The sequence below is a fragment of the Cupressus sempervirens genome, chromosome 1 (genome assembly GCF_028749045.1).
Source record: "Cupressus sempervirens isolate cs-2001-9-10 chromosome 1, ASM2874904v1, whole genome shotgun sequence".
Taxonomy (NCBI): Eukaryota; Viridiplantae; Streptophyta; class Pinopsida; order Cupressales; family Cupressaceae; genus Cupressus; species Cupressus sempervirens.
The window spans coordinates 317,113,042-317,139,201 of NC_143118.1; the positions used below are offsets into that span (position 1 = coordinate 317,113,042).

General features: G+C 36.2%; 1 protein-coding gene across 2 annotated transcripts in view; it reads right to left on the bottom strand.

Moving 5' to 3' along the window:
* The window catches only part of PIR121 (transcription activator), a 341,166-nt gene that overhangs the window by 308,864 nt on the left and 6,142 nt on the right, over positions 1–26,160 (bottom strand). For both annotated transcript variants that reach the window (XM_089823811.1, XM_089823814.1), the window contains one exon: positions 11,083–11,155. In XM_089823811.1, the coding sequence (XP_089679937.1) occupies positions 11,083–11,155 (73 nt within the window). The remainder of the gene's footprint in view (positions 1–11,082; positions 11,156–26,160) is intronic.

Sequence of the window (26,160 nt, forward strand, 5' to 3'; positions counted from 1 at the left end):
TCATCAAAAATTATAAAAAACATTGTGTGGGTGTAAGACAGGCAGATTCAAATGTTTACATGTTGATGGTCAATTGTTGGTTTTTGGAAACCTTCTCAAGAAATTTTGGAGGTAAATTTATTACAATTTAACATTTAGCATTTACTTGTTTAATAATTTAGTTTTACTTTTAATTTATATGCATATTTTTATTTGTTTTGCAACTTTGTAATTTTGCTTTTTTTTAATTTAATTTATGACTTCACTATTTTTTTTACATTATATGCAGGTCATTGAGCCCCTCGTAGTTCTCCTACGAGTTGTTGATGGGGAGAAGCCCTATATGGGCTACATATATGAGGGCATGGATAGGGCCAAGGAGGCAATTAGATCCAAGTATTCAAGAGTGGAGGAGAAGTATGGCCCCATTTGAGAGATCATTGATAGGAGATGGCAAAACCAATTTCACAGGCCCATCCATGCAGCAGCGTATTACCTTAATCCAACATTTTGTTCCCATACTGACTTCAAGGTAGATGAGGAGGTTCTTACCAACCTATATACAGTATTGCAGAAGATGTATAGTGATGGCGCAACCTCAGCTACAATTGAGCTAGATAAATATAATAATCTAGGGGTGATTGAGCGCCTCGTAGTTCTCCTACGAGTTGTTGATGGGGAGAAGCCTTATATGGGCTACATATATGAGGGCATGGATAGGGCCAAGGAGGCGATTAGATCCAAGTATTCAAGAGTGGAGGAGAAGTATGGCCCCATTTGAGAGATCGTTGATAGGAGATGGCAAAACCAATTTCACAGGCCCATCCATGCAGCAGTTTATTACCTTAATCCAACATTTTGTTCCCGTACTGACTTCAAGGCAAATGAGGAGGTTCTTATCGGCCTATATACAGTATTGCATAAGATGTATAGTGATGGCGCAACCTTAACTACAATTGGGCTAGATAAATATAATAATCAAGGGGTGATTGTCTCTAGCAAAATGTGCACAGATGCAAGATGTGCACAGATGCTTAGACATAATGACAGCCAAGTAAAAATATATTCTTAAGTTTATAGCTTATATGTTATGCATTTTGATTTTTGATTTTGTAATATAGCCTTTAAGTTGTACTTGTAAATGAGACTAATTTTTTTCTTTTCCTTATTTGTGATAGATGATGGCAAATGTTTGGGCCCTCAACCTCAAAACTTCAAAAAATTGTCATTCATATTTTGAGTCAGCTAGGCAATTCTTCTAGATGTGAGTGCAATTGGTCCATGTTCGAGCACATCCACTCGAAGAGGTGAAATAGGTTGTTGTGGAGAGGTTAAATGATCTTTTCTTTGTTGATTATAACCTCTGTCTTAAGACCAGACAGATTTTGGACATTGACTCCTCTCTGATCACTCTAGAGGAGGTCAATCCAGAGTTAGAGCAGCTCATTGAGGCTATTGATCTAGTCTTCACTTAGGTGGACCTTGACTAGGTTGACCAAGAAAATAGAGAGGTTAAGGTTATGGCTATAGCAAAGGAGGATAGAGCACGTTCTGGCAAACACACACGCACATGCACACTCACTATTGATGTTGATCATGAGTCCACCTCACATGTGGGGGCTATGGCTATTCAGTCCTCTAGGACCTAACTTAGATGCCTTTGTAGAAGGCAGACAAGATACTCAAAGATAAGTAGGAGAAAATTTCCACAGCAAGTCAAGGCTGAGGTTGGGACCAAGGTCGAGGCCAACGCTGAGGATGAGGATGAGGATGAGGCTGAGGCTTGAGCTAGAGCTTGAGCAAGTAGACTTGTTTATAGTGTTACTTTTTACAACTTTACACCTAAAAATTACACATAAGTGTTACATGGAACATCTCATGTCATTGGTTTCATGGATCTTACTAATTACATACATTTGTAATTCTATATATCCATGTCATATAATCCTATGTTTTCTATTTACTTCAGCTACAATTTGCACTTTACGTATGTGATGGATTTGTCATTTATGTTCCTTGTTTATGTATGTCTTCTATTTAATAAAGCTATAGTGTTTTTAAACTTTAAGTTATATTCAATAAAGAGTGCCTGAAATAAGTTTTAAATTGTTAATATCTCTAAATTTCAAGGGTTTGTTTCATTTTTTTGAGTTGTTGGTGAGTCATAGCTGAGTCACGAATTGAGTCAGCTTTGCCAAGTCCAAGTTTGGGAACTATGGTTTGAATACCAGACATGGCCTTCCCAAAAGAGTGGCAAATGGATCCTTTTATGAAGCTTGTGTGAAGGGAAAGCAACAGGAAGCATGGCCAGCAAAGAACAGTTTTATCAATCCAGAGAAAGTGTTGTTACGAGACCACATCGAGAGGCAAAAGATATCCACGTTGTGGAGTCCCCTGATTTTGCAGAAGTCTTATTTGGTTTTCCTAAGGCATATTTTATCTCTTTTGGCTTATTCTATTAGAAAAAACATGTTCCGATAAATGTAAATAAAATGTATTTAGTTCCCATTTAGTAACTGTTTCTGGTTTGCTGTTGCAAATCTGCATTGAATATTAGTTTGAGATAAACATGTAGCCCTCTCATGAGTATACTGGTTGTACCTTCTACAAGCTGCAATATAATGAAAATCAAATGGAATCTAGCATACATTTGAGAATTCACTTGTTAACAAAGAGAGGGAGACAAGGGAATCAACTTATAATAAAATGCACAAATCCACTGATCTGAATTAGGAATTCAGATTACAAATCCTGGTGTAGAACCTGCGGTATTGCGACTTAATTGAAAGCAATTAAAATACAACAGTAAATGTTTCTGCAAGCCAAAAAGTGATCCATTCATTTCGAAAATAGAGTTTATACAAGTTTGATGGATCCCAAGGGTCACCACTATCCCTTGGAAATGAAAACAAAAAGTCCACAAGCTAATTAATTACAAAGTAAACTCTAACTATAAAAACTAAAATCTATATTAAAAATTACATCTACTTGTAGAAGTCATAACTTTCTACTCGTAGCTTGAAATCACGAACCATCAAAATTTCTGGAAAGATCTTCTAAAGTTCTACATTTAGTGTCTGAAGTTTTACACATATCTACAACTTCCTGGCATCGCCAAAGCCCAAAAATGCCCTGGAGATATCTGAAAATGCAAAATACTAGAACATAGAAAATACCGAAAAAAAAAAAAATTCGGATTTTTCCCATTTTTTCTTATGAAAACATCCTCAGCATCTTCCTAGACTATGTTTTGATCATTCCTTCCTCCTTGAGAGAAAATGGGTCCCATTTCATCTACACTTTGCATCAAATGTGGAAAATGAAGTTGGATTTGATCACGTATAAGCCATCTTCCCTGTTGAACAAATTGTCCTGCTTTTACCACATGGTACATATAAATTTTTTGGTTCCTCAAATTTGATCACTTTGAAGTGGATTAACAGCTTTTGGATTCAACTCTGTATGACTGATTTCTTCAACAACATCTGCAATATCTAGTAAAGGAGGGAAATATGGCTTCAACAGTTCTACATTGAAGATTGGGTGAACACCCAAAAATGGAGGCAAGTTGAGTTCAAATGCATTTTCACCAACTTTCTTTATAATCATATAGGGACCATAGTAAAGAGAACGAAGCTTCCTATGAGGGCCTTGTAATCATTCCTTCTGGAAATGCAACAATACCTTATCCCCAACCTGAAAATTATGAGGAGTTCGATGCTCATTGTGCCTCTGTTTATACTTCTTAGTGATCTGCTCCAAAATTTCATGAACTTTCTGCTGCAAATGATGAATTCTATCAATGAACTTCATTACTTTGTCCTTCTCCTTATCCAAGCATGGTACCAAGTCAAGTTGCATAATAGGAATCGAAATATTTATTGGTGCTAAGGGCAGATATCCGAGACAAACTTCAAATGGGCTATAGCCAGTTGAACTATGAATTGCCCTATTGGAGCTATGTTGTACATAGAGAAGGCTCTCATCCCATGTATGAGGATGTTTGGAGTGATACATACACAAGATTTAAATATATATTCGATTAATAACCTCTGTTTGACCATATGTTTGAGAGTGGAAAGTAGTAGACTTTGTTAGTTTTGTGTCCATCATTGCCCATAATGAAGACCAAAATTTACTAAGAAACCAACAATCCCTTTCTGAAATAATGTTTTTTGGTAGCCCAAAATGAACCCAAACATGCTCAAAAATAAGTTTTGTAGTTTCTTCTGCAAAGATTGCCTTTCTACAAGCCACCAAGATTGATATTTTTGAAAATCTATCAACTACAACATATACACAATTATGCCCATGTTTAGTGGTAGGAAGTCTAGACACAAAATCCATTGAAATTAAATGCCAAGGTTTATCTAGGATTGGAAGGGGTAAATATAAACCTAGCTTACGATTTGCAGGCTTTGCAATGGCACATGTTGTACATGCTTGAATGTATTCTATCACATCATTTTCATATTTGGTGAGTAAAACAATCTTTGTAGTATAGCAGTAGTCTTACCTATTCCAAAATGACTAGCAACCTTACTGTAGTGAGCTTCCCATATTAACTTCTTACATTCTTCCTCAAGAACACAAATTTGGCCAAAGTGGCAAAGCATTCCATCTTGCAAGTAATAATCATTCACATGTTTACCTTCCACACGCTAAGTATAAACATTAGAAAATTCAATTAACATTATCAGATTTCCACAATCCATTAATAATGAGAGCAATGTTTCTGGATTAGATTGTGTGAGTTTTTTTAGCATCAACGTTTCGAATCATACTACATGATCCATCATCAGGATGAGAGAATACCAGAATATGAAATATGCAGACCAGGAAACCTCAAGCAGTCCTAAAAGGAGGGGGAAGGAAGGGCACAAAAACCAAGAAGACCGACAATAAAGACACAACCAAAAAGAGAAAAGGAAAAGAATAAACAACAAGAAAGAGGCAAATGCAATACCATTAAATTTAAGAAAAAGAGTAAAAAAGGATCAATAAGATAATAGTGAAGGTGAAGCATATTTAAATAATAAGGATCAGCGTTAAAGAAGATTGAACACACAATTATGATAATAAATATATATGAGAGTATATATATATACACAAAAATAAATAAATAAACCTATGCACTTATATGTGTATACAAATATATAAAAGGAAATAAATCATAAAAGAAAATAAGCCAAGGAGCAAAAAGCTTATTTTCTTTTATGATTTATTTCCTTTTATATATTTGTATACACATATAAGTGCATAGGTTTATTTATTTATTTTTGTGTATATATATATACTCTCATATATATTTATTATCATAATTGTGTGTTCAATCTTCTTTAACGCTGATCCTTATTATTTAAATATGCTTCACCTTCACTATTATCTTATTGATCCTTTTTTACTCTTTTTCTTAAATTTAATGGTATTGCATTTGCCTCTTTCTTGTTGTTTATTCTTTTCCTTTTCTCTTTTTGGTTGTGTCTTTATTGTCGGTCTTCTTGGTTTTTGTGCCCTTCCTTCCCCCTCCTTTTAGGACTGCTTGAGGTTTCCTGGTCTGCATATTTCATATTCTGGTATTCTCTCATCCTGATGATGGATCATGTAGTATGATCCGAAACGTTGATGCTAAAAAAACACACAATCTAATCTAGAAACATTGCTCTCATTATCAGAAAATTCATTATCATGTCCATACAAGTGAGCCCAATTTTTTGTTTGGGACCACATGATTCTAATACCAGACTTATTCCTACAATTGGAGGCCTACTCAGACAATCTACTACATTATTGGTGCTTCCTTTCTTATGACGAATGTTGAGATGAAATTGTTGAAGATAAGTTGATCATCTTTGATGCCTATCATTCTATAATTTGCCTTGTGTTTGCAAAAATTGAAGGGGTTTGTGATCTATGTTGATGAGAGTCTCCTTTACCAATATTTAATGCTTCCATTGCTTGCAAGCTTGAACAATAGCATATAATTCTTTATCATAGGTGGGATATCTACGCACTATCAAAAAAAGTCTCACTATGGTAGGCAACTGGATGTCCATGTTGCATGAGGACTGCTCCCAAGGCATATTCTAATGCATCAGTTTGTATTTCAAAACACTATTGTAAATCCAGAAGAGATAAAACTGGTGCAGAACATAACTTTTGTTTTAACCAAAATAACAAGACTCGAACCCAACTCGAACTCGGCAAGGGTAACTCGACTCGTGACCCGGCTCGGACTTGGCAGTGACTCAACAAAGTGATAAAACCCTTGAAATTTAAAGATTTTTTTGGATTTAAATTAATTCCATGCACCCATTCTTGAATAAAGATTAAAGACACAATAACATTATAAAACAGAAGGTAATTTGATCACATACATAACATACATTGATTATGTAACTACAAAGGCAAAAATCTTAAAAATCAGCCAAGTCAGATGAGTCAACCGAGTCACCCAGGCAAGTCAGCCGAGTTAGCTGAGTTGAGCCGCCGAGCTAGGGTCACAGGTCATTTTGACGCAGCTGAGGTAACTTGACTCGCTAACTCGGATGACTCGCCCGACTCGTGGCCAGTCTCGTTATTGTGGTTTTAACTCCTCAAATGCTTGTTGTTGAACACCTGTCCACTTGAATTTTGCTTTCATACCTCCTCGTAATGACTGATTCAAAGGCCAAGAAAAATGTGAAAATCCAAACACAAATCTACGATAAAAGTTAGCTAACCCCAAGAAGCTACACAACTCTGTGAGATTCCTTGGAGCAGGCCAATCTTTAATTACCTAGATCCTTACAGGATCAACATGAACACCCTCACTATCAATAACATATCCCAAGTACTTAATACTTTGCATACCAAAATAACATTTTTCTTTATTTGCATAGAGTCCATGGTCTTGTAATGTAGAAAATATGTGTTCCACATGTTGCAGATGTTCTTCCCAAGTTTTACTAAAAATTAGAATAACATCCAAATATGCAACTACAAATGAGTTAGTGAATGGCCTAAGAACATCATTCATCATCCTCAAAAATGTGGCTGGTGCATTTGTGAGACCAAAAGGCATCACCAACCATTAAAATAGTCCCTCTTTAGATTTAAAAATAGTCTTCCATACATTCGTTGGATCAATTGGTACTTGATGCTACCCAGATTTCAAGTCAATTTTAGTGAAGAATTTTGCCCCTCTAAGCTGGTCTAAGAGATCATCTATCCAAGGAATTGGGTATCTATTTTTACAATGATCTTATTCAATGATCTATAATCAATACAGAGCCTCCATGTACCATCCTTTTTCTTTGCAAGAACAATTGGGCTATCACAGGGAGATTTGCTTGGGCGGATATGTCCTTTTTGAATTAATTCTTGTATTTGCCTTTTTATCTCATCATTTTTTAGAACTGACCTTCTATATACTAGCTCATTAGGCAATGGGGTTCCTAGTATTAAATCAATAGAGTGTCTAACTTGGCAATGTGAGGGTACCCTTGTTGGTAACTCAAACACATTCTGATATTTTCTTAAAATCTGGTCCATTGATCTTTGTTGTTTTGTTGTAATGGACACCATGGAATGGGAATTACACACATTTTTCTTTTGTTCCTCAGTACAGATCATTAAGAACACAAATGTACCAATTTGGGCTATCAACCTTCTATGTTGTTTTGCACTAATCAAAGATGCAGAGTATGCAAGACTTACCTTTGGAATCCGGTACTTTTGTCCACCTAATTTGATTGTCACACTTCGTGGCCTTGACTCATACATTCCATGACTTTGATACATGTATGGCTGCCCCAACAGAATATCACACATCAAGAGGAGCTACATCATAGATCGCATCCTCTTTGAATGGTTTTATGGAATATGAAAGATGGCATTGCTTGTTTACTTTAATATCTTGCCCTTGGCTCACCCACCCCATAGAATATGGTTGCGGGTGTGATGTTCTCTTCAGATTCAATCTTTTACAGTCTTAGAAGATATCAAATTCTTTTGACTACCACTATCAACAATAAAATGTAAAGCTTTTCCTCCTACCCACATTTGTGAATGGAATAATCTCTCTTCATCATCACGAACAAATACCTTTGCAGTGGCCACGAAGGCATATGGGTTAGCCTCAATGATTTGTTCATCCTCCTTTTGTTTTCCAAAATTTGTCACCTCGGGTACAATAGCTTCTTCATGGGTTTCCATCATTAAATTCTTCATAGTTCTACAATCTTTAGTGTTATGAGAGGGGCTTTTAAGGACTTCACACCACATAACTGATTCTTGCCCTATTTTCTTTACCCCCCATGTCTTCTTTGCTAGTGAATTTGGAGATGGTTCCTCAGCAATTTGTTTTCCCATTGGCTTATTACCTTTACCTTTACCTTTCCATTTGTTGTTCATTGGATTTTCCCTCCCTTTTTGTTTGAACTTCTCAATTTTTTATGCATATTTGAAAGCACAGGACAATGTTTCTATATTCAAGAAATCCATTTTAGTATGAATGTGTCTATGAAGACCACTCTTATACTTCTGAACCTGATGTTTTTCTGAGTCTTTGATGCCAAGTTTTGCAGAGAGAGCATGAAATATGTTGGTGTACTCCTAAACTAACTGGTCTTTCTTCTGTCGGAGTGATTGCCATTACATATATTTTTGTTAATAGGTATCCTCAAGGTAATATTCTTGTTTTATATGCTCTACAAATTCTTCTCATGTGGGTTTTCCATCAAATAACATAGAAAATTCATGTCCATCCTGAGCTTCTTGGGTTTCTTCAGTTGTTAAGTGTATCTCCCATGCCAACTTCACATGATTCTTAGCTTTGAGGAGGGCGAAGGTTATCTTTTCAATATTTGAGAAATTGTTAACACAAAAGTACCTCTCCAATTTGGACAACCAGTCATCAACATTTGCATCAATTTTCCCTTGAAAAGTTGGAATATCAAAATTTACCTGCACCTTGAATGGGGTTTGCCCGCCAAATTTTGAATTGCTTGGACTCGCGTGTAACTCTCGTTTTTCAAGCATCCGTGAAAATTGTTGCATCATTTCTTCACGTTGTTTATTTAATGCCTCTTCTACCAGTGTTTTGAAGGATTCATCCATCCCCTCCGGTGGTTGTTTTGCCATCTACAACTGTGTGCGTCTCAAAGGAAGATAATCTAAGAGATCTCTTGTGGCCAATCCCAACCTTCGATAAGCTGACCGCGTACAATGGGACATACAGCAGCGAACAAGCTTTGATACCACTGATCTGAATTAGGAATTCAGATTACAATACCTAGTGTAGAACCTATAGTATTGTGACTTAATTGAAAGCAATTAAAATGCAACAGTAGATGTTTTTGCAAGCCAAAAGGCAAAAAGTGATCCATTTATATCGAAAATAGAGTTTATACATAGAAAATACCGAAAAAATAAATTTCCAATTTTTCCCATTTTTGCTTATGAAAACATCCTCAGCATCTGCCTGGACTATGTTTTTGTTAAATATTTAACTTGACAATATACAGGTCTGAAAGTGCAGACCACACTAGACCTTCTTACCCTAATAAGTAATATATCATTAGGCTGGCATTAGATTATATACTTTCCTTAGGAGCCGGCGACTTCTCAAGTAGTAACATTATAACCCTTAACTAATCTAACACATTGTTAGTTAGATGTTATTGTGTTTATATTTCAGATCGCCAACTTATAGGAAAGTTAGTTTATGCTAGTTTAGGAAGGGATATGTCCCTTTGAGGGACATACCATCAGCAAGGATATATATAGGGAGGTTATCGGTGCAGTTAGAGGACACACAGTAACAATTCAGTCTGCTCCTCTAAGTATCAATATCCTGTAATTAATATCAGAAATACTCCCATTTGATCAAGGTTGATTGTTCCTTATTGTATTGGCATTAGAAGATTTCAGTGTTCTTCACATATTACACAATTAAGGCTATATCCTCAAGCAATATCATCATACTGATATATTGCAGAAGTAGATAATTTTTGGATCAGATATATAAGTGTCAACTTCCTCAATATTCAGATTATTAGAAGACCATTCTTAGCTATCAAGGACTGAAGTAAAAGTCTGACTCAAAGGATACAGAATTTGCAGAATCTTTGCAGTTTTAAACACCCACAATCTGAGATAATTATGCCTCCAATAATTACCATTGTTGAGTAGCTACTTAGCCACTTCATATGTGTATGAAACTAAGTTATCATTTATAGGACAAATTATAAGACATGCATAGGGAATGACAACCAGTGATAACTAGCAACAATTCAGTAAACATTGAATAAAAACCCATAGGAATGTTCACAATTTCCACCATCCCACCAATTCTTCACCATCTCAATGTGCAGCAACTTGCTAAATGCCGATAGCCAAGTTGAAAATGTACACCAAGTTTGACTGGTTGTAATGTGAAAAGTCTGCTTCAGAATATGGATTATAACACTTCAAAAGAACAAGCTCAGTCGGGTCTTTTAATTGGAACAAGCTGCACTCGATCCCAAATCAGAAGTTTTCACCCTCCCAATACAGTCTGTAAAATTCATCAATTTTGCATAAGAAAGATGGGGGATTACCATCCAGGCTTTTACTCATCAAACTGGCCATAAATTTAGATTATTTCCTTCCACAAATTAATTATGTCATTCAAAAATACCACTGGTTAATTTCAAATATAATTAACCATCGATGTACTACTTGAAATTAACCATTGATGTACTACTCAAGTTCATATATCAGTATATTTTTCGAGCAACCTTAGCAAGCTGCATCTACAAACGCTCAGATTTTGTAAATCTATCACACGCTTGTGCCTGTTGTTCCACAAATATTTCAACATTTTATCTTGTGTACCAAAACAGTATTTGGAAAAGATTATTTACAAGGAAAAAATGAGCTAAAATAATCCAAAACCGCCATTACAAACTGTGACCTATCCACCGTAAAATGGAAAATATGTACATTCACAATCCTGCAAAAATACGCTAGCTTTGAAATCAAGTATGTTTATCAAACAAATATACCGTATCAATTAAAGTTTTAAATCATTATATCCTGATATCATCACAATGATTAGAAACAAATATCCCAAAATACCACCTATTGGACTTTGAGTTGCAGATCTTCCAGTTGATAAAATAACAGATAATCCTTGGACATCTGGTTGATCATCCTGCAAAGGGAACTAAAACAAATCATCTTCCAGGTGATATGTTAATTTTAGGGACTTTAGTCTACAGACTAATGCAATTTCCAAACCAGTAATACAATTAATGACAAGAGAGTCTGGCAAAAAAGATTAATAGTAAGAAAGAAAACAATAGTGAACTGCACACTTACCTGATTTGGGTTATAATATACAAGATTATTTCCCAAAAATCAAAGGGATGTGAATAAACTGTGTATGTATATTAAAGTAATTTAAATTGATTAATTTACTCAAAGGAACCAAATACGTGAAAATACATAAATAGAATAAACAATCAAAGTTATTTATCAAAATAATCAGTTAAAATAAAGAGAAATGAAGTTCTACAATGTTCAAATATGATCAAATGCTACTCCATACAATAAATTACCATAGATCATAGAAACAAATGTATGAAAGACAACAGCAAAATTACATCAAGGACTAGAAAACAATAGAAGCTGAATTTTGAATTTCTTCCACTTGGGCAGACTCTATATCAGAGGCCCAAAAATGAACAAAGGAAGCCTCCAAATCTCTACAAATGTTAATGTCACCAATGGATACTCCGTTTTAAGACCCAAACAAAGCAGACAGTGGATATAATAACTAAAAGTACAATAACTCTCCAGTCTTTGCTGTCAAATTGACCACACAGCCAATACTTGCACCATTTTCTACAATATACAGTTACACCACTCAAAAGCTAAAAATATGATCTGCCACATAGTGTGGCCCTTTTGTTGCACATACACTGTTGAATTTCAAAAAGCTTATATTGGAATCATGCAAGAGTAGTCCCAACTTCAAAAATCATCCGCAATATGTAATTCATAGATATTTACATAGTGCTTGGGCAACATTCTGAGTCTCCATGAATCCACAATACAGACTCACCACAACTGCTTCAAGTACCTAGTAGCCTACAACACAAAGTCACCGAAGACAAGTAGACTGCGAGACAAAAGAAAAACAATTATCACTTCCCTTTCACTGCAAACAGTTTTCATAATATCATTTGAGGTGCTCAATGTGTGTGGTTGATCTACTCATGCTTTTACAAAAATGTTGGTTGAAAGCTTGATTGAATGGCTCAATTAGTCCCTTTCTTAACACAAAGTAATCTTTCTCTTTTACATTGTATGTGCCCTCTGACTCCTTGCAAAAAAGCCTACTAATTCTGGCTTGAATTTTCAGTTTTAGCCGGTTGACATTTCATCAAACAGTCGGCAAGTTACCCTCTAAAATCTGCTTTATGAGTCTCGAATTTGTGTTTGATATTTGTTTTCAATACCAAATCATAGAGAAACATATAAAAATGATAAATAATAAAAGAGAAAACAAATGATCAAGGAGCACACCATAAGTTTATGAGTTGTCCTTGAATAACAATGGAGAATACAAAGATATCAGATTTGATACTACTACAGCAACAAAAGAGTTCCTTCAAATATAAGGCTTTATGATTAATAAAAAAGATTACACATACCCGGATGCATAAACAGAAGCCCATTACCAAGTGGAAAGCACTGCTGCCTTAAATGGTGACCAAATATGGAGTAGCCAATTGGTATATGCAGCAAATGACTCTTGAAATTCTGATATATATAGCTGACCTCCAAACCCGAACTGAACAATGCTAAACACTACCAAAATATGCCAAATCCTTCAAAAATTTGCAACAATCACCAAAATGGGATTTCGAAACCCCAGCTCCAGCAACATAAAACTATTACAGTCCATAAACCCTTGTCAAAACACCACATAAATGATGCAAAATGAATGCTATCGCTGCGTCATCATCAAAACTGCAATTATTTTCAATTATTGTCAAACCCCCTAAAGAAATTTCTAGTTGAAATTTTCAGATATTTGATAATGAGCACAATGGTGAATTCTGGATGAATATGTTGTCCTCAATTCTGAGATCACAAAATTTGACAGCCCTATGCGATTTTTTCATTATTTCAGAAGTGTTTCCATTGAGTTTGGTGTTCTGAATAATGCATTATAAAAGGCAAATTCATTAACCCTTGAATTGTCCTAAATTGCATGTCTAATGAACATCATTTTTTAAGGTTAACATCAAGCTTATCATCATCTTTACTTGTCAGAACAGTTTCTTCTTCCCTGCTGCAAGCACTTGATTTTTGGCAACCTTCGAATCTTTTCTTGATTTTTCTTGGTCATATGCTTTGTTTTTTGTTTTGTGTTGCATTTTATAATTTGCTGATTTCAAATTATTTTAGGCTTTAATCAGAGTTGTCTATCAAAAGTTATTAAGGAATTAAGCGCTCTGCAGGTGGGTTTTTAAGGCCTGACAGTATATTCTCTATTCTTTAATTAAAATCTCGCTTAAACAGACTTTTCATCAACTATTGCATAACATCATGGGTGTTATTTGCATGCAAATGGAAATAAAACTCCATCTTTTAATATTCAGATGAGGATATATGAATTTTTAATGAGTTTATAATGTAGTGGTGGGTTTTTTAAGTCTGATTACTTATTTTTGTTACAAACGTAAATGGCAGAATACTTGACTTATTAATCAGAGATCAAATTATCTATATATATAAAGAGAAGAGTTGAATAGAATAGAAACATTCTATTCTAGACTACACCTAAATATTAGAAACATTCTAATATTTATAGAGATACAATAAGATACAATAGTGAGCATTAAAAAGAAACATAAATATTATTCTAATACCCCCCCTTAATGCTCAATCTATTTACTACACGAATAGATCCCCTGAATTTAACAAACTTGTCAAGACCAAGGGGTTTTGTGAATATATCTGCTGGTTGCTCTGAGGTAGGTAACTGAATAGATCCATCTTCTACTAACTATTGGATGTAATGGCAATGAAGCTCTATGTGCTTGGTTCGTTCATGAAACACTGGGTTCTTAGCAAGTATGAGTACTCCCTGATTGTCTGAAAACAAAGAAGTCGGACCTGCTTGAGGACTATGCATATCTGCAAGGATGGAGCCAAACTGCTTCACAAGCTGCCTTGACAACTCCTCTCTATTCTGCTTCTGTAGAGGAGAGTGCATGTGCCTGTTGCTTCTTACCGGTCCAGGTAACTGCTATAGATCCGATACTGAACACATAGCCAGAAGTAGATTTCCTGTCATCAACTAAGTTGGCCCAATCGGAATCGGTGAATCCACTGAGCTGAGGAGTAGCACTCCTTGTGTAAAGAAGACCATAATCTGAAGTACCATGTACATAGCGCAGCACACGTTTCGCTGCAATCCAATGATCAGTCTTAGGGTTCGTGATGAACCATGAGATGTAGCTGATTGCAAAACTAAGATCAAGTCTAGCAATAGTAAGGTAGATGAGACTACCTACTAGTTGCCTGAAGAGTGTTTCATCTACGGGAGGAGAATTAGATTGTGCGGACAATTTCAAACCAGTCTCCATAGTAGTGGAGGCAAGTTTGCAATCCAGCATTCGAAACCTATCAAGCAAATTTTTGGCATACTTGGACTAAGACAAAAAAAAATACTATTGTCAGTCTGCCAAACCTCAATACCTAAACAATAATGAAGCAATTCGAGATCTATAATATCAAAAGTTCCGCACAGATCTTGTTTGATTTCTGAAATCAAATGTTCTGAACTCCCACTAATGATCAAATCATCCACATAGACAACAAGGAAAAGAATATCATTACTAGAGTGTTTAATATACGGATTACTGTCTCATGGGCTACGTTGAAATCCCTAAGCAACCAAGTACTGATCAATCTTTATGTACCAAGCCCGAGGGGCCTGTTTAAGACCATAAAGAGCCTTTTGGAGTCTACATACTTTTGGTTCTGAATCGGCAACCTTGAAACCTGGGGGTTGCGTCATGTAGACTTCTTCATGTAATTCACCATTGAGAAAAGCACTCTTCACATCCATCTGATGAACTTTCCAACCATACTGAGCTGCGATGGCATGAAGAAGGCAAATAGTGCTCATCTTGGTTGTCGGGGCAAAGGTCTCCTCATAGTCAATGCCTTCACGCTAGGTGAATCCTCGAGCAACATGTCTAGCTTTGTATTTGTCCAAGGTACCATCTGCATGGTACTTGACCTTATAGACTCATTTACAGCTAATGGGTTTCTTCCCAGGGGAGAGATCTGAAAGAACCCAGGTGTGGTTCTTTTGAAGACTTTGAAGCTCAGCATCCATGGCTTGTGCCCATTCTGGAATTCCTTTGGCCTCTGCATATGTCTGAGGCTTAGGGATACTGTGGATGTTGGCCATAAGAGCAACATTAACTGTGTTGTGTTGAATGCTCTTATTTCTGGAGGTTCTACCCTCAATGAGTTCATCAGGACAAAGATCACTAATCGTTTGAGCCCACCATTTTGGCCGAAGAGTAGAGGAGCCAATATCAGATGTTGTCGGAATAGCTGGAGCTGGAGCAGGAGTTGTATTATCTGGAGGTGGCTGAGGTGGTGTATCAGTAACATCAAATGACTCATATAAAATAGAAGGACCCAAGTCAAAGATTGCTGAAGACTGAATCTCGAAATGCGGCGGGGAGGCAGAGAGCTGAAATGGTTCGAGTTCCTCATCAAACACAACATCACGACTAAAGATTAAACAATCAGTGTTTACATCAATCAGTCTGTAGGCCTTATGTGTGTGATTGTATCCTGTAAACATGAGTTTCTGGCTTTTGGAATCCAACTTAGTGCGTTTGGCATCAAGAATCCATACATATGCTAGAGAGCCAAAAACTTTCAAATGGTTGATCGTAGGTTTGCGACTAGATCAGGCTTCCTTGGGAGTCTTATGTTTAACTGCAAGGGTGGGTGACCGATTAAGAAGGTAGACAGCTGCGGATACTGCTTCTGCCCAATATTTTCTACGAACATTTCTATGTTCTAGCATAGCCCTAGCCATTTCTGTGATGGTACGATTTCGACACTCTAGAACACTGTTTTGCTGAGGGGTGTGAGGTGTGGTGAAATGACATCTAATGCCATGAGTAGTACAGAAGGCAGAGAAAGCAGAAGAACAGAATTCCCCCCCCCCTTATCGGTCCTAAGACTACGGATGAGGGAACCAGACTCTTTTTCTACTAGGGCTTTAAACTATTGAAATATAGGAAAAGCATCTAATTTTTGCTTAAGAAAATATACCCACATTTTGCGACTGAAATCATCCACAAAGAGTAAGTACATGTTCCTAGTAACAAAAGGAGTATTAATAGGACCACATACATTAGTGTGGACCAGCTGGAGTACTTTAGATGATCGCCATGATTCACCATCCTGAAATGGTGTCCTATGTTGCTTCCCTGCTTGGCCAGCTCCACAAACGCGATGGTTCTAGGTCTGGATATCAGGTAAGCCATGGACTAAATCATCCCAAGCAAGTTGTGCTAAATATTGAATGTTCAGGTGACCGTATCACTGATGCCAGAGGCTACTGAGAGCAGATGATTTGGCAATGAAGGCACGCTCAAGGGAATCGCCTAAATCTACAAGCCTATAAATACCATGATCCTCAAGACCGACAACAAGTGTAGTGCGAGAAGCACGATCAATAATCGAACACTTATTTCCACTGAAAATGACATCCAACTAAAGAGAGTGCTTCATAATCTGACTAACAGAAAGAAGATTATGTTTCATGCCAAGAACATAACATACATTGAGGAACATGAGTCTTCTTCCTCCAGACTAAATCTGAACATGGCCCTTGCCGATAATATTGAATGCCTCGCCGCCTCCAAAGATTACTGAGTCAAAATAGGGAGTGAATTCAATAAACCAATCACGCCTATGAGTAAAATGTCGAGAGGCACCGGAATCTATGTACCAAGCAGAAGATTTCACATGATCAGTAGGTATGCTAGCCATAAAGGCATGGTAGATAGATTCTTTCAACTCTGAGTGTTGGGCAACATTGGCTTGCTTTTTAATTGAGTCTGACTTTTGATGTTGCTGATACAGATGCTCATAATATGTGAATATCTCAAATAGCATAAACTTCAAGGTGAGAAAATGAAAGACCCACAAAATCGGATAAGTACCCAGAAGAGAGCTCGAAAAACCCAGAAATAATATGCTGTCGCAATCCAGATCTGCTGGCTCAAAAATTGAGGCACAAAAATCGAGGCACCCAGAAAAATCTGACAACAACCCATCTGAGATCTCGAAAAACCCACCAAGAATCTATAATCAGAAGAAAAAAAATCCAAGCCCAAAAATTAGGGCTTCGAAAAAAAGGCCCTGGCTGAAAAAAGCTTTAAAAAACTCAGATTTCTTGATAATAATGGCAGATTTGTTAAACAAAACACTGTTGGCCTCCACCAATGAAGTCGTTTTTGGATTGTGAAGTAAAAAACGGCACTGTTTGTCCAAGAAGGACACCATAAACTGCACTCAGAAAAGACTATGCCCAGATTTTCAAAAAAAATCAAAAGAAAACAGACCCAAAGAATTTTGAAATATTCAGTCACGAAATTATAAGGATTTTCGAAAAATTCCTTATAATGGTTCTGACACCAATTCTCTCTTTTAAAATTTGTTTGTAATTACACATGAGAAGCCTATATGTGTTAAATCATTAACTATATACGAAAAGTGGTGTTTTTGGAAGTTTTAAACAACTTGTAATGGAGTTTAGATATGTTTTCATTTCCAAATCCCGTTATAAACCAAAGGTGGTGACTTTTGAAAGAACTGCATATTTTAAAAGACTTGACATTTCCTGTCTTTCACATCTTTAAAACCCGTCCTAACCAATGGTGGCGATTTTTGAAGTCATTGACGGTGACAATTTTTTAAGTCATTTTTAAGGCGTGCAAAGTGCATTATAAAGCCTGTATGGGCATTTTAAGCTGCAATACACTCACAGCACATGCTTCCTTCCTCCCAAAGCCTACTATGAGCTTGAAACAGTGTTTTTTGAATCATTACATTTTTTCAAATATAGTTGGTATATATGTGCAAAAAACAAAACTTGTGGCTGCCATAAAGTGGTGTTTAAGCATGTTTTTATATGTTTGAAGCCTGTCATATATGCATTTGCAAGGGAAAATCCGCTGTTTCCCAAAAACATCATTACAAGTGCATGTATCATGAGCCATAAAGCCCATATAGGACACTTCAACCTACGTTTTTCTTTGTCCAAGCCAGGGCGGCAATTTTAGAAGCATCTGCATATAATCGCTACCTTTGAATACATGTGAATGTGGCATTAATACCTGCATTTCTTATCCAAAGACTGAGAACAGCAATTCGGGGTGCATGTACATGTTTTGAAGCCCATATTTCCTGATCACATAAGGTGTAGAGGGCGTCCTAAAGATGGTTCTTATCAAAAACCTTATCTACAGCAGTGTTTTGGCATGTGTGAATGCTAAATACTAAATAGAAGCCTGTCTAGGGTATAAACATTCCTATTTGCAGCTTGTAATCACTTTAGCAAATCTTGTTTTTCTCCTAGAAGTGGCGTTTTTGAGTTGAATTGCATCTCTCTTGCAACTTCAAGCAAAGACATCAATTGCAGGTTTGAATGGTTCCTTCTTGTTGCTATTTCTTTGCATTTTTGCCCTCCATGATGGACATTTGTCAAGTATCCCTTATTTACTCATGAATGCATTTATTTGGAAGAAGAATTAATAAAACTTCTTTGCCTATATAGCTTCAATCTTTGGATCTTTTGTTAAATCTGAAATCACTTGGATTTGATACAGATTTTCTTCAAGATTTTGAGATATTGTTTGCCTTGCATTTCTCAAGAGGAGGTAAGTTTATTTTCAAATTTCTTGGGCTTTCTTTTCAAGTTTTTGTATATATTTTTGTTTGTTCTTGTTTATGCAAATCTTTCATTTCATTTTCAGATTTGTATGTATTTTTTTTTAAAGTGTTGTTCTTCCCATTTCCATCTCAACATTTCTTCTAAGTTGCATATACAAGAAGTTCATCATTTTTGCATATGCAATCAAGATTAAAGATTGAATCACTCCAAAAAGAACAAGTTTTTCCCTACCGTGCAATGCAAGCTAAAAAGCCCACTTTTTAAGTGTTTTTCCGTACACTTTTCCCAGTTTGCAAAGGCCATAAATGCACTTAAACATCCTGTTTATATTCATCATAAGCTTTCTGGATAACTTATAGTAAGACAAAAAATGTCACCTATAAGTAAATAAACTTCCCCTTTGTATATATGTACATATTCACCCCATTTATTTGTTCCTTAACTTGCTGTCCGCACATATGCAGTACCTTTACAAAAGCCTGTTTTTGAGTTTTTCCCTCTTTTAAAGTGCTGATCTTGCCAAAAATCCATTGCCCTTTGCTGCTCAAAAGCTCTCTGATCCTGTTTCCCACATCCATGCTTTCAGATCTAGACAATTTGTGTCTCAAATCAGCCTTCTATGTATTACAATAATAGATAGCTTCTATTATTGTCTGTTATTATTTAATGGCTATCTATTTGTAATCTATTGTAAATATTAAAATGTTTCTAATAATTAGTTAGTTGTTAGTTAGAATTGAATGTTTCTATTCTTGATGATCGTTTCCTAAGGAAACATTGTTTATTCTTTTGTATATAATGATCTATTGATCATTGTTAATAATAAGAAAGTATTTTACCAATTACTTTGTAATACAGTATCAAAGCAAAATACTTAAACAACATTTTTTTTTAAATCGAATGAAATTTTTTCCTTGACTTCTGAAAAATGTTTTCTTGTTTGCATCATTTCTAGATATGTTTTAATGAAAAATTTGAATAGGGTTTATGGACTAGGTGTCTTTTTCATTTTTGGGCATTGTTTTTTCCTGTTTGGTTCATATGTCTTCTGTCTAGTTCCAACACGCGGTCATAGCTCCATTTTTATGGCCTCTCTTCTGCAGAACGCATCTATATTGCTGCCATTTCTGGGCCACGATCTACAAATATTCAGAGCCTGCCTGCTAAACCTATTTTTTCAAAAAAATCGTGGCTATTTTTTTCTATTTTTCGACCTAATCAAGGTCGTTTCTCTACCCTATTGGAGGCGTCTAGGGTTTGTATAAATCCCTATCTTAAATCCGCACCTAGCAACTACATAGTTTCCTGCTAAATCTGCCATTGTTTTGAAGTTTTTTCAGCCCATACTGTTTTTGTTCGAAACCCTAATTTTCTATACCAAATCAAAAAAAATTACAAATTCTTGATGGGTTTTTCGAGAGCTCAACTGAGTTGTCATCTATTTTTTGGGTGCCTCAATTTTTGAGCCAGCAGATCCAGAATCTAACAACATATTCCTATTGGTCTTTCGAGCTCTCTATTGGGTACCTCTTCATTTTTTCTCGGTCTTCTATTTCCACCTCAAAGTACGTGCCTTCACAGATTTTCATGTTTTTCACTGAAGAATGTGTCATGGCATCTTTGACAAATATTCTGCTCCAAGGAAATCAGAAGTTCAATGGTCACAATTATGACACGTAAAACCAACGAATGTTAACAATCTTTGAATATCAGAATAGTGATCAGATTGTTCTGGGTGTTACACAAAGTCTGACTGCAACTAGTGCTAATCAAAATACGAGAGGGAGAAGGGAGACATGGTTTTTAGATAAACATATCAGGCGCATCAGAAAGACTTTGGGAGGCTTCAGAGACTGTAGTATCACACACACTACACAAAGGTAATCAAATTGCTGACAAATTGGCAAATGTGGGAATTAGAATGATATAGATAAAACTGAAATGATGGATTATTTCCCACATTTGCCCTTGCTATCCCTTGATCCCTCAAGGTGATAAATTAATGAAGAGGTACCCCGGGACCCCACACTAATAGAGATTTCAGAGGCGTGGCACGTGTGGAATTGGGCCAAATGAGATGGGCAGAGATTGGAGTACCAAACAATGATGACCCCAGGTGGCATGCCAGGAACTTTTTGGATGTTAAAAGGGCTTTATATGCATGTAACCTGGTTATTTGGCATATATTGTGTGCTGGATATTTTGAATCGAAAGTAATAGAGGCGAATTTCTTTGCGGACACCCCCAAAAAGAAGCAAACACCTCGATTTAGGATTGAGATCACCCCAAGAAGGCTGTCAGAGGTATCCAAGGTGGATGAAGACAAGTTTATTCAAATTTTGAATAAGCTTTTCAGCGGAGAATTTATTGAAGGTGATAACCACCCACGAACAGATGTGGATATATCCTCTTTGTTTTGTGCATGGGCATTTATGCTGGCTCGAGACAAGGATGAGGTTCTGCATATGGTGGAATTATGCATCGAACCTAATTGGAGGCTGAGTGTTGGGAGGTGGTTGAATGTGGCAGAAATTGGGGTAGAGTTTCACACTGTGGAGAGCCAGCAGCGAAGGGTGGAGGGTGCAAGGGAAGGATTTCAACCCTTCCTGGTGTTTGGAACAGTGACACCAATTGTTCAGCACATGAGTGAAGCTCAAACTACGTAGATGAAGCTGCGAGAATTTATGGACCAGTGGGAGGCCAACCAGCAACGGCTGGCAGAGGAAAGGATATGGAAGCGAAAGCATTCACCCAGTACGGTCAGTGAACATGATGGAGTGATGTTCAGGGAGGTGCCAAAGCCTGTTTTGGGCTGTAAGAAAGCCAAGGTGGAGACCATAGGAGGGATAATGGTCAACGAATCTGGTGAAGAAATGCTGGCTAAATGGGGTTTCTAGGAACCATGTGGGGGTGGTCTGTGTGTCTGGTTTGCGTGCCCATTTTTCCTAGTAGGGCTATGATTTTTTTTCTAACTGTGTGTAGTGTTGGGGGTTGATGTGTCATGAGGTAGTTGCTTAGGTGGCAAATGTTTTTGGGGTATGCTCAAGGCCTTATTTTGACAGATGTAATGCTTTACTTTTAAAATCAATAAAATCATCACCTATCAAAAAAAGTTATATATAAAGTAAATATATAATGCAATGGTATTAAAAATAATATTCTTAATACTAATAATAATAAATATTAATAAAAAATAAAATTTATACTATTATTAATATAATATATGTTATGTTATTAATATATAATTAGATTATTATTAATATAATACAATTACGAAACGACATGACTCTAAGAATGGAAAACCATATACATAGAATATTAACATTGTGAAATTAATAATTGAGATGAGGAGAAATATAGAAGAAAAATATATTAAACCAGTTTACAGACAGTTCGAATAGAGAAATTTGAATTATTAAATTAATATCCTGACAGGGAACATTACATAACATTTCATTTAGTATTTGTTGTATTAAAAGAGAATCAAGCACTTTCAGCATCAATGATAATAATCAAGACATTGCATTATGAGACACCTATCAGGCTTAATAGATTGTATAAGGAAACAAAAGTTATTGCCACCTGTGAAATTAGTCGTTTCCTGTCGCTTAAAGACATTTATTCAAGTCAGTTCAATGAGACAAATATATTATGTTTGATTTGTAAAGTTGTAAAGAGTTATATATTTGCCACCTGCACATTTAATTTGTGTTGCTGCTTCATCAGTGCATATGTGTTTATTGTTGTTTACATAATACAAACACAAACTGCTTTAGGAGGTTCAATGATCAGTTGAAGAAGTTCTAGCCAGCATGGACAAAGTGTTGGGAAGTTTTTAACCTGGTTCTTCACCCAATAGAGAAAAGGGCAAGGATTATTTAACAAGATGAACAGAAGGTGTAATATTAGAGATGAAGAATAAGAATGTTTGAGTGGCTGTGTGCGTATGATTGGGATTTGTAAATAAAAACATATCGTGTGAGTCCAATGAAAGTTATAAGAGTGTGTTAAGTTTTGAAAAGAGGTCACTGAAAAGAAAGATAATATAAAAGCCTGATGAAATAGCCTGTGGATCTGTGAATAGAGAGAGACTTTTCAAACAACTCTGACAAAACAAATATGAGTTTGCAGCTTTGAAAAGGAAGTTTTATGTCTAATATGATATTGAGAGTGTACTGAATTTCTTCTGCAATATTTCTGAGAGTATACTGAATCTGTAATTTGTCCTTGGTGGTGAAGGAAATCAAAACAGTTTTTCAGGTATATTTTTTTAGTCATTTCACATAATAATCAAGACCTGATAATTCCGTATTCATATTATTTTGCTTGCTGGAGTTCTGCTAAACAGAAGTTACTAAAAGTTGCAGACAGAGTATTGTTCTTATGAAAACTTGTCTGATTTTGTGGACAAAAATTCTGAGTTGTTGAAGATACTAAGTTTGCAAAGGTTTATCAGCAGATTGATATGATGGATAAAAGAGGCCAATTATCTGAGGGATAGTACTGTTTAGTTTATAATACTTGTTGCTTGTATACCTATGAAGCATATGTTACAGTAAAATCAGTAAAAAAAAGTTGCACACATCCTTTCATTAGTACCTTAAATAAACAGAGTGGTTGCTCTGATCAGGAAGAGTTTGGTGTCTCCTTAGGGTTGGTGCACTTAAACATTGTAATTGAACTTTTTGTGAGGCTGGATTAGGACAGTAGATCCTAGTAGTGATACCATGGTTTTTTTCCCATCCTGGGTTTTCACGTCATATCTTTACACATTGTCTCTCATTGTGTGGTGTTTCTTTTCTGTCTTCAGTTTGCTAATTTCATTTCAGCAGTCAGTTTAAGAGCAATTCATCAAAAGATTTTCTAACCATCAATGTCAAGCAAGGAGGACAAGTTTTCCCAATCATCCTTAGTTCTTACATCAGTGATCTCAAGGGTTCCCTTCACATCACACGTGTGGGCAAGGGATGTTTGTTAAATCATGTCTTGATTGTTGTACTTCTCCATGTCAACGATGTTGCCCTTCTCTCTCACTCCCCTATGGACTTGTAGAGAGAGTTTGATATAAGACAAACTAAAGTAATTGGAAACGAACATTGGTAGACTTGAGGTTGCGCTCTTCTAGACTACTAAGGATGTCTTATTTAGGTTCTAGTTCTTCTACAAAAGGATACTAGATCACGACATTCTACATCTACTTGGGTGAGCAATTCACAAGTCATCAATGTACAACATGCATCAATTGCCCCTTTGCAAGGCTTATGCATCTCTCTATCCTAGACAAATAATGTTTATGTACAAGCACCACAATATCCTTTCTAGTATGCACCTGTTCAAGGCAGTCATTGGACCTATAGCTCACTATGGTTTTACAATTTAGAGCTCCAACTTGAGGCTCGTTAATGGGGCTTGCATTGAGAGGGTCCAAACACTTATGTGGCAAGAAATGATAAAATGTAAACATGTGGTCCCGCAATGCATTGTCCAAGCTGAGTTTGGTAACCAATCCCTACAACTTGGGTAACTTTTCAAGTTCAACTTCCACATTCACATCTTCTACGAGGACCGCCTCTTTTGGCCTTACTAGATATTTATGATGTTGGTACACAGAGGCCTCTTCACTCTTTATATCCATCATCTCTACCAAGCAGCTCCCTCCTTTCTACTTTTCCTTGAACGATCCTCTCACCTTATTTATTAAAGGCAGTGATCATGTAAGCAATCAAAGATGATATTTACTAGTATATCCAATTCATTCCAATCTCTCCTATGTCGAACATTTGTTGTAGATCATGGGTAGAAAAATCATTCAACCTAACAACCTCCAACATAATGGTCACACTAATTAAGAAAAGTACACAAGCAGATAAAGTACACTTCTACTAGCTTTAAATTGATAAGCCATCGCATCCCATGCAAGGATAGGATTCATTAATTTCACCTCCTCTATGACGTAGAGACAAAGAAACACTTTAATACAAAGGAGATACCATTCCTTGCATAGAGTCTCTATTGGACCACTTTGTAATGTTTTCCACCAACTTGACCACCACCATTTGGCTCTTTTACTGAGGAGGTTTGTAATCAAGGTGCAATGTTTATTATTATGTTTTGATAATGGAATGAAGAGAAATAGTTGCAACAAGAGACATGGAGCCACACATTTGGGTTGCAAGAAGAGAGACAAATTGCATTTTGAGCGAAGATATCAAATGGGAGATTGAATAATGTGATGTTATATATTATGAAAATGGTGTTGGGGGATAAATATTTAAATCTTGACTACAAAAATAGGACAATTGTGGATATAGCGTTCGCCTTCCTTTTGTGGTTATTGGAGCTAGAAGACTAGGAGATGGTAATTAATGGAGTTGTGCAAAGGCAGAGTGGCAAGTGAACATGATGGAGCATGTGGAGATGGTAGTACGAGGTGGTGGCCTTTGATTCCAAGGTGGTTGCTGGCCAAGACTGTATCAAAGATACAATGGCCCACTACTCTTGTTTCTTATCCGGGCCACATCAACGAACGAGAACCATCGGAGGTGACAAGCGGAAGCAGAGATGAGTTTTCCTAAGGATATGTTACCAAAAGCCAAGCCTCACAAAAAGAAATTGGAATTACGGTCAAGTCCTATGTGACATTGCGACAAAACAAGTATTACAATAATAGATAAGACGTCTATTATTAGTTAATGGTTATCTTGTAAATATCTTTAGCTTTAGTTTGCTTTCGTTTTTTGCTTTCTCTGGAATAGAATGTTTCTATTCTTTACGATCATTTCCTAAGGAAACATCGTCTCTTCCTTTTGTATAAATTGACCTTTCGGTCTCTATTATTAATAAGCAAGTATTTACCAATTATCTCGTAATATGGTATCAGAGCTAAATACTTAAATTTTTTCGGAAAAATTTATAATTTCTTCTTGAAATTATTTGTTTAAATTTTTCCAAAATTATTTCAGCTAATTTCTCCAAAACTCACCTAGGGTTTTTCTGATTGGAGAAATTCCCGAATTACGGATCTGCAAATCGCGTGGAAATCGTGGCCATTTTTTGAAGACTCGCGTTTTTGGGGTGAAAATCTGCATGTTTCTGTATCAAATCTTCATGCTCTTAGCCGTCTCAGTCTGTCATCGTGCTCTGGGAAGCAGATTCGACCATTTTTCATCAAGAAATCTGAAGTTTTTTCAAGCTTTTTTCAGCTAGGGCCG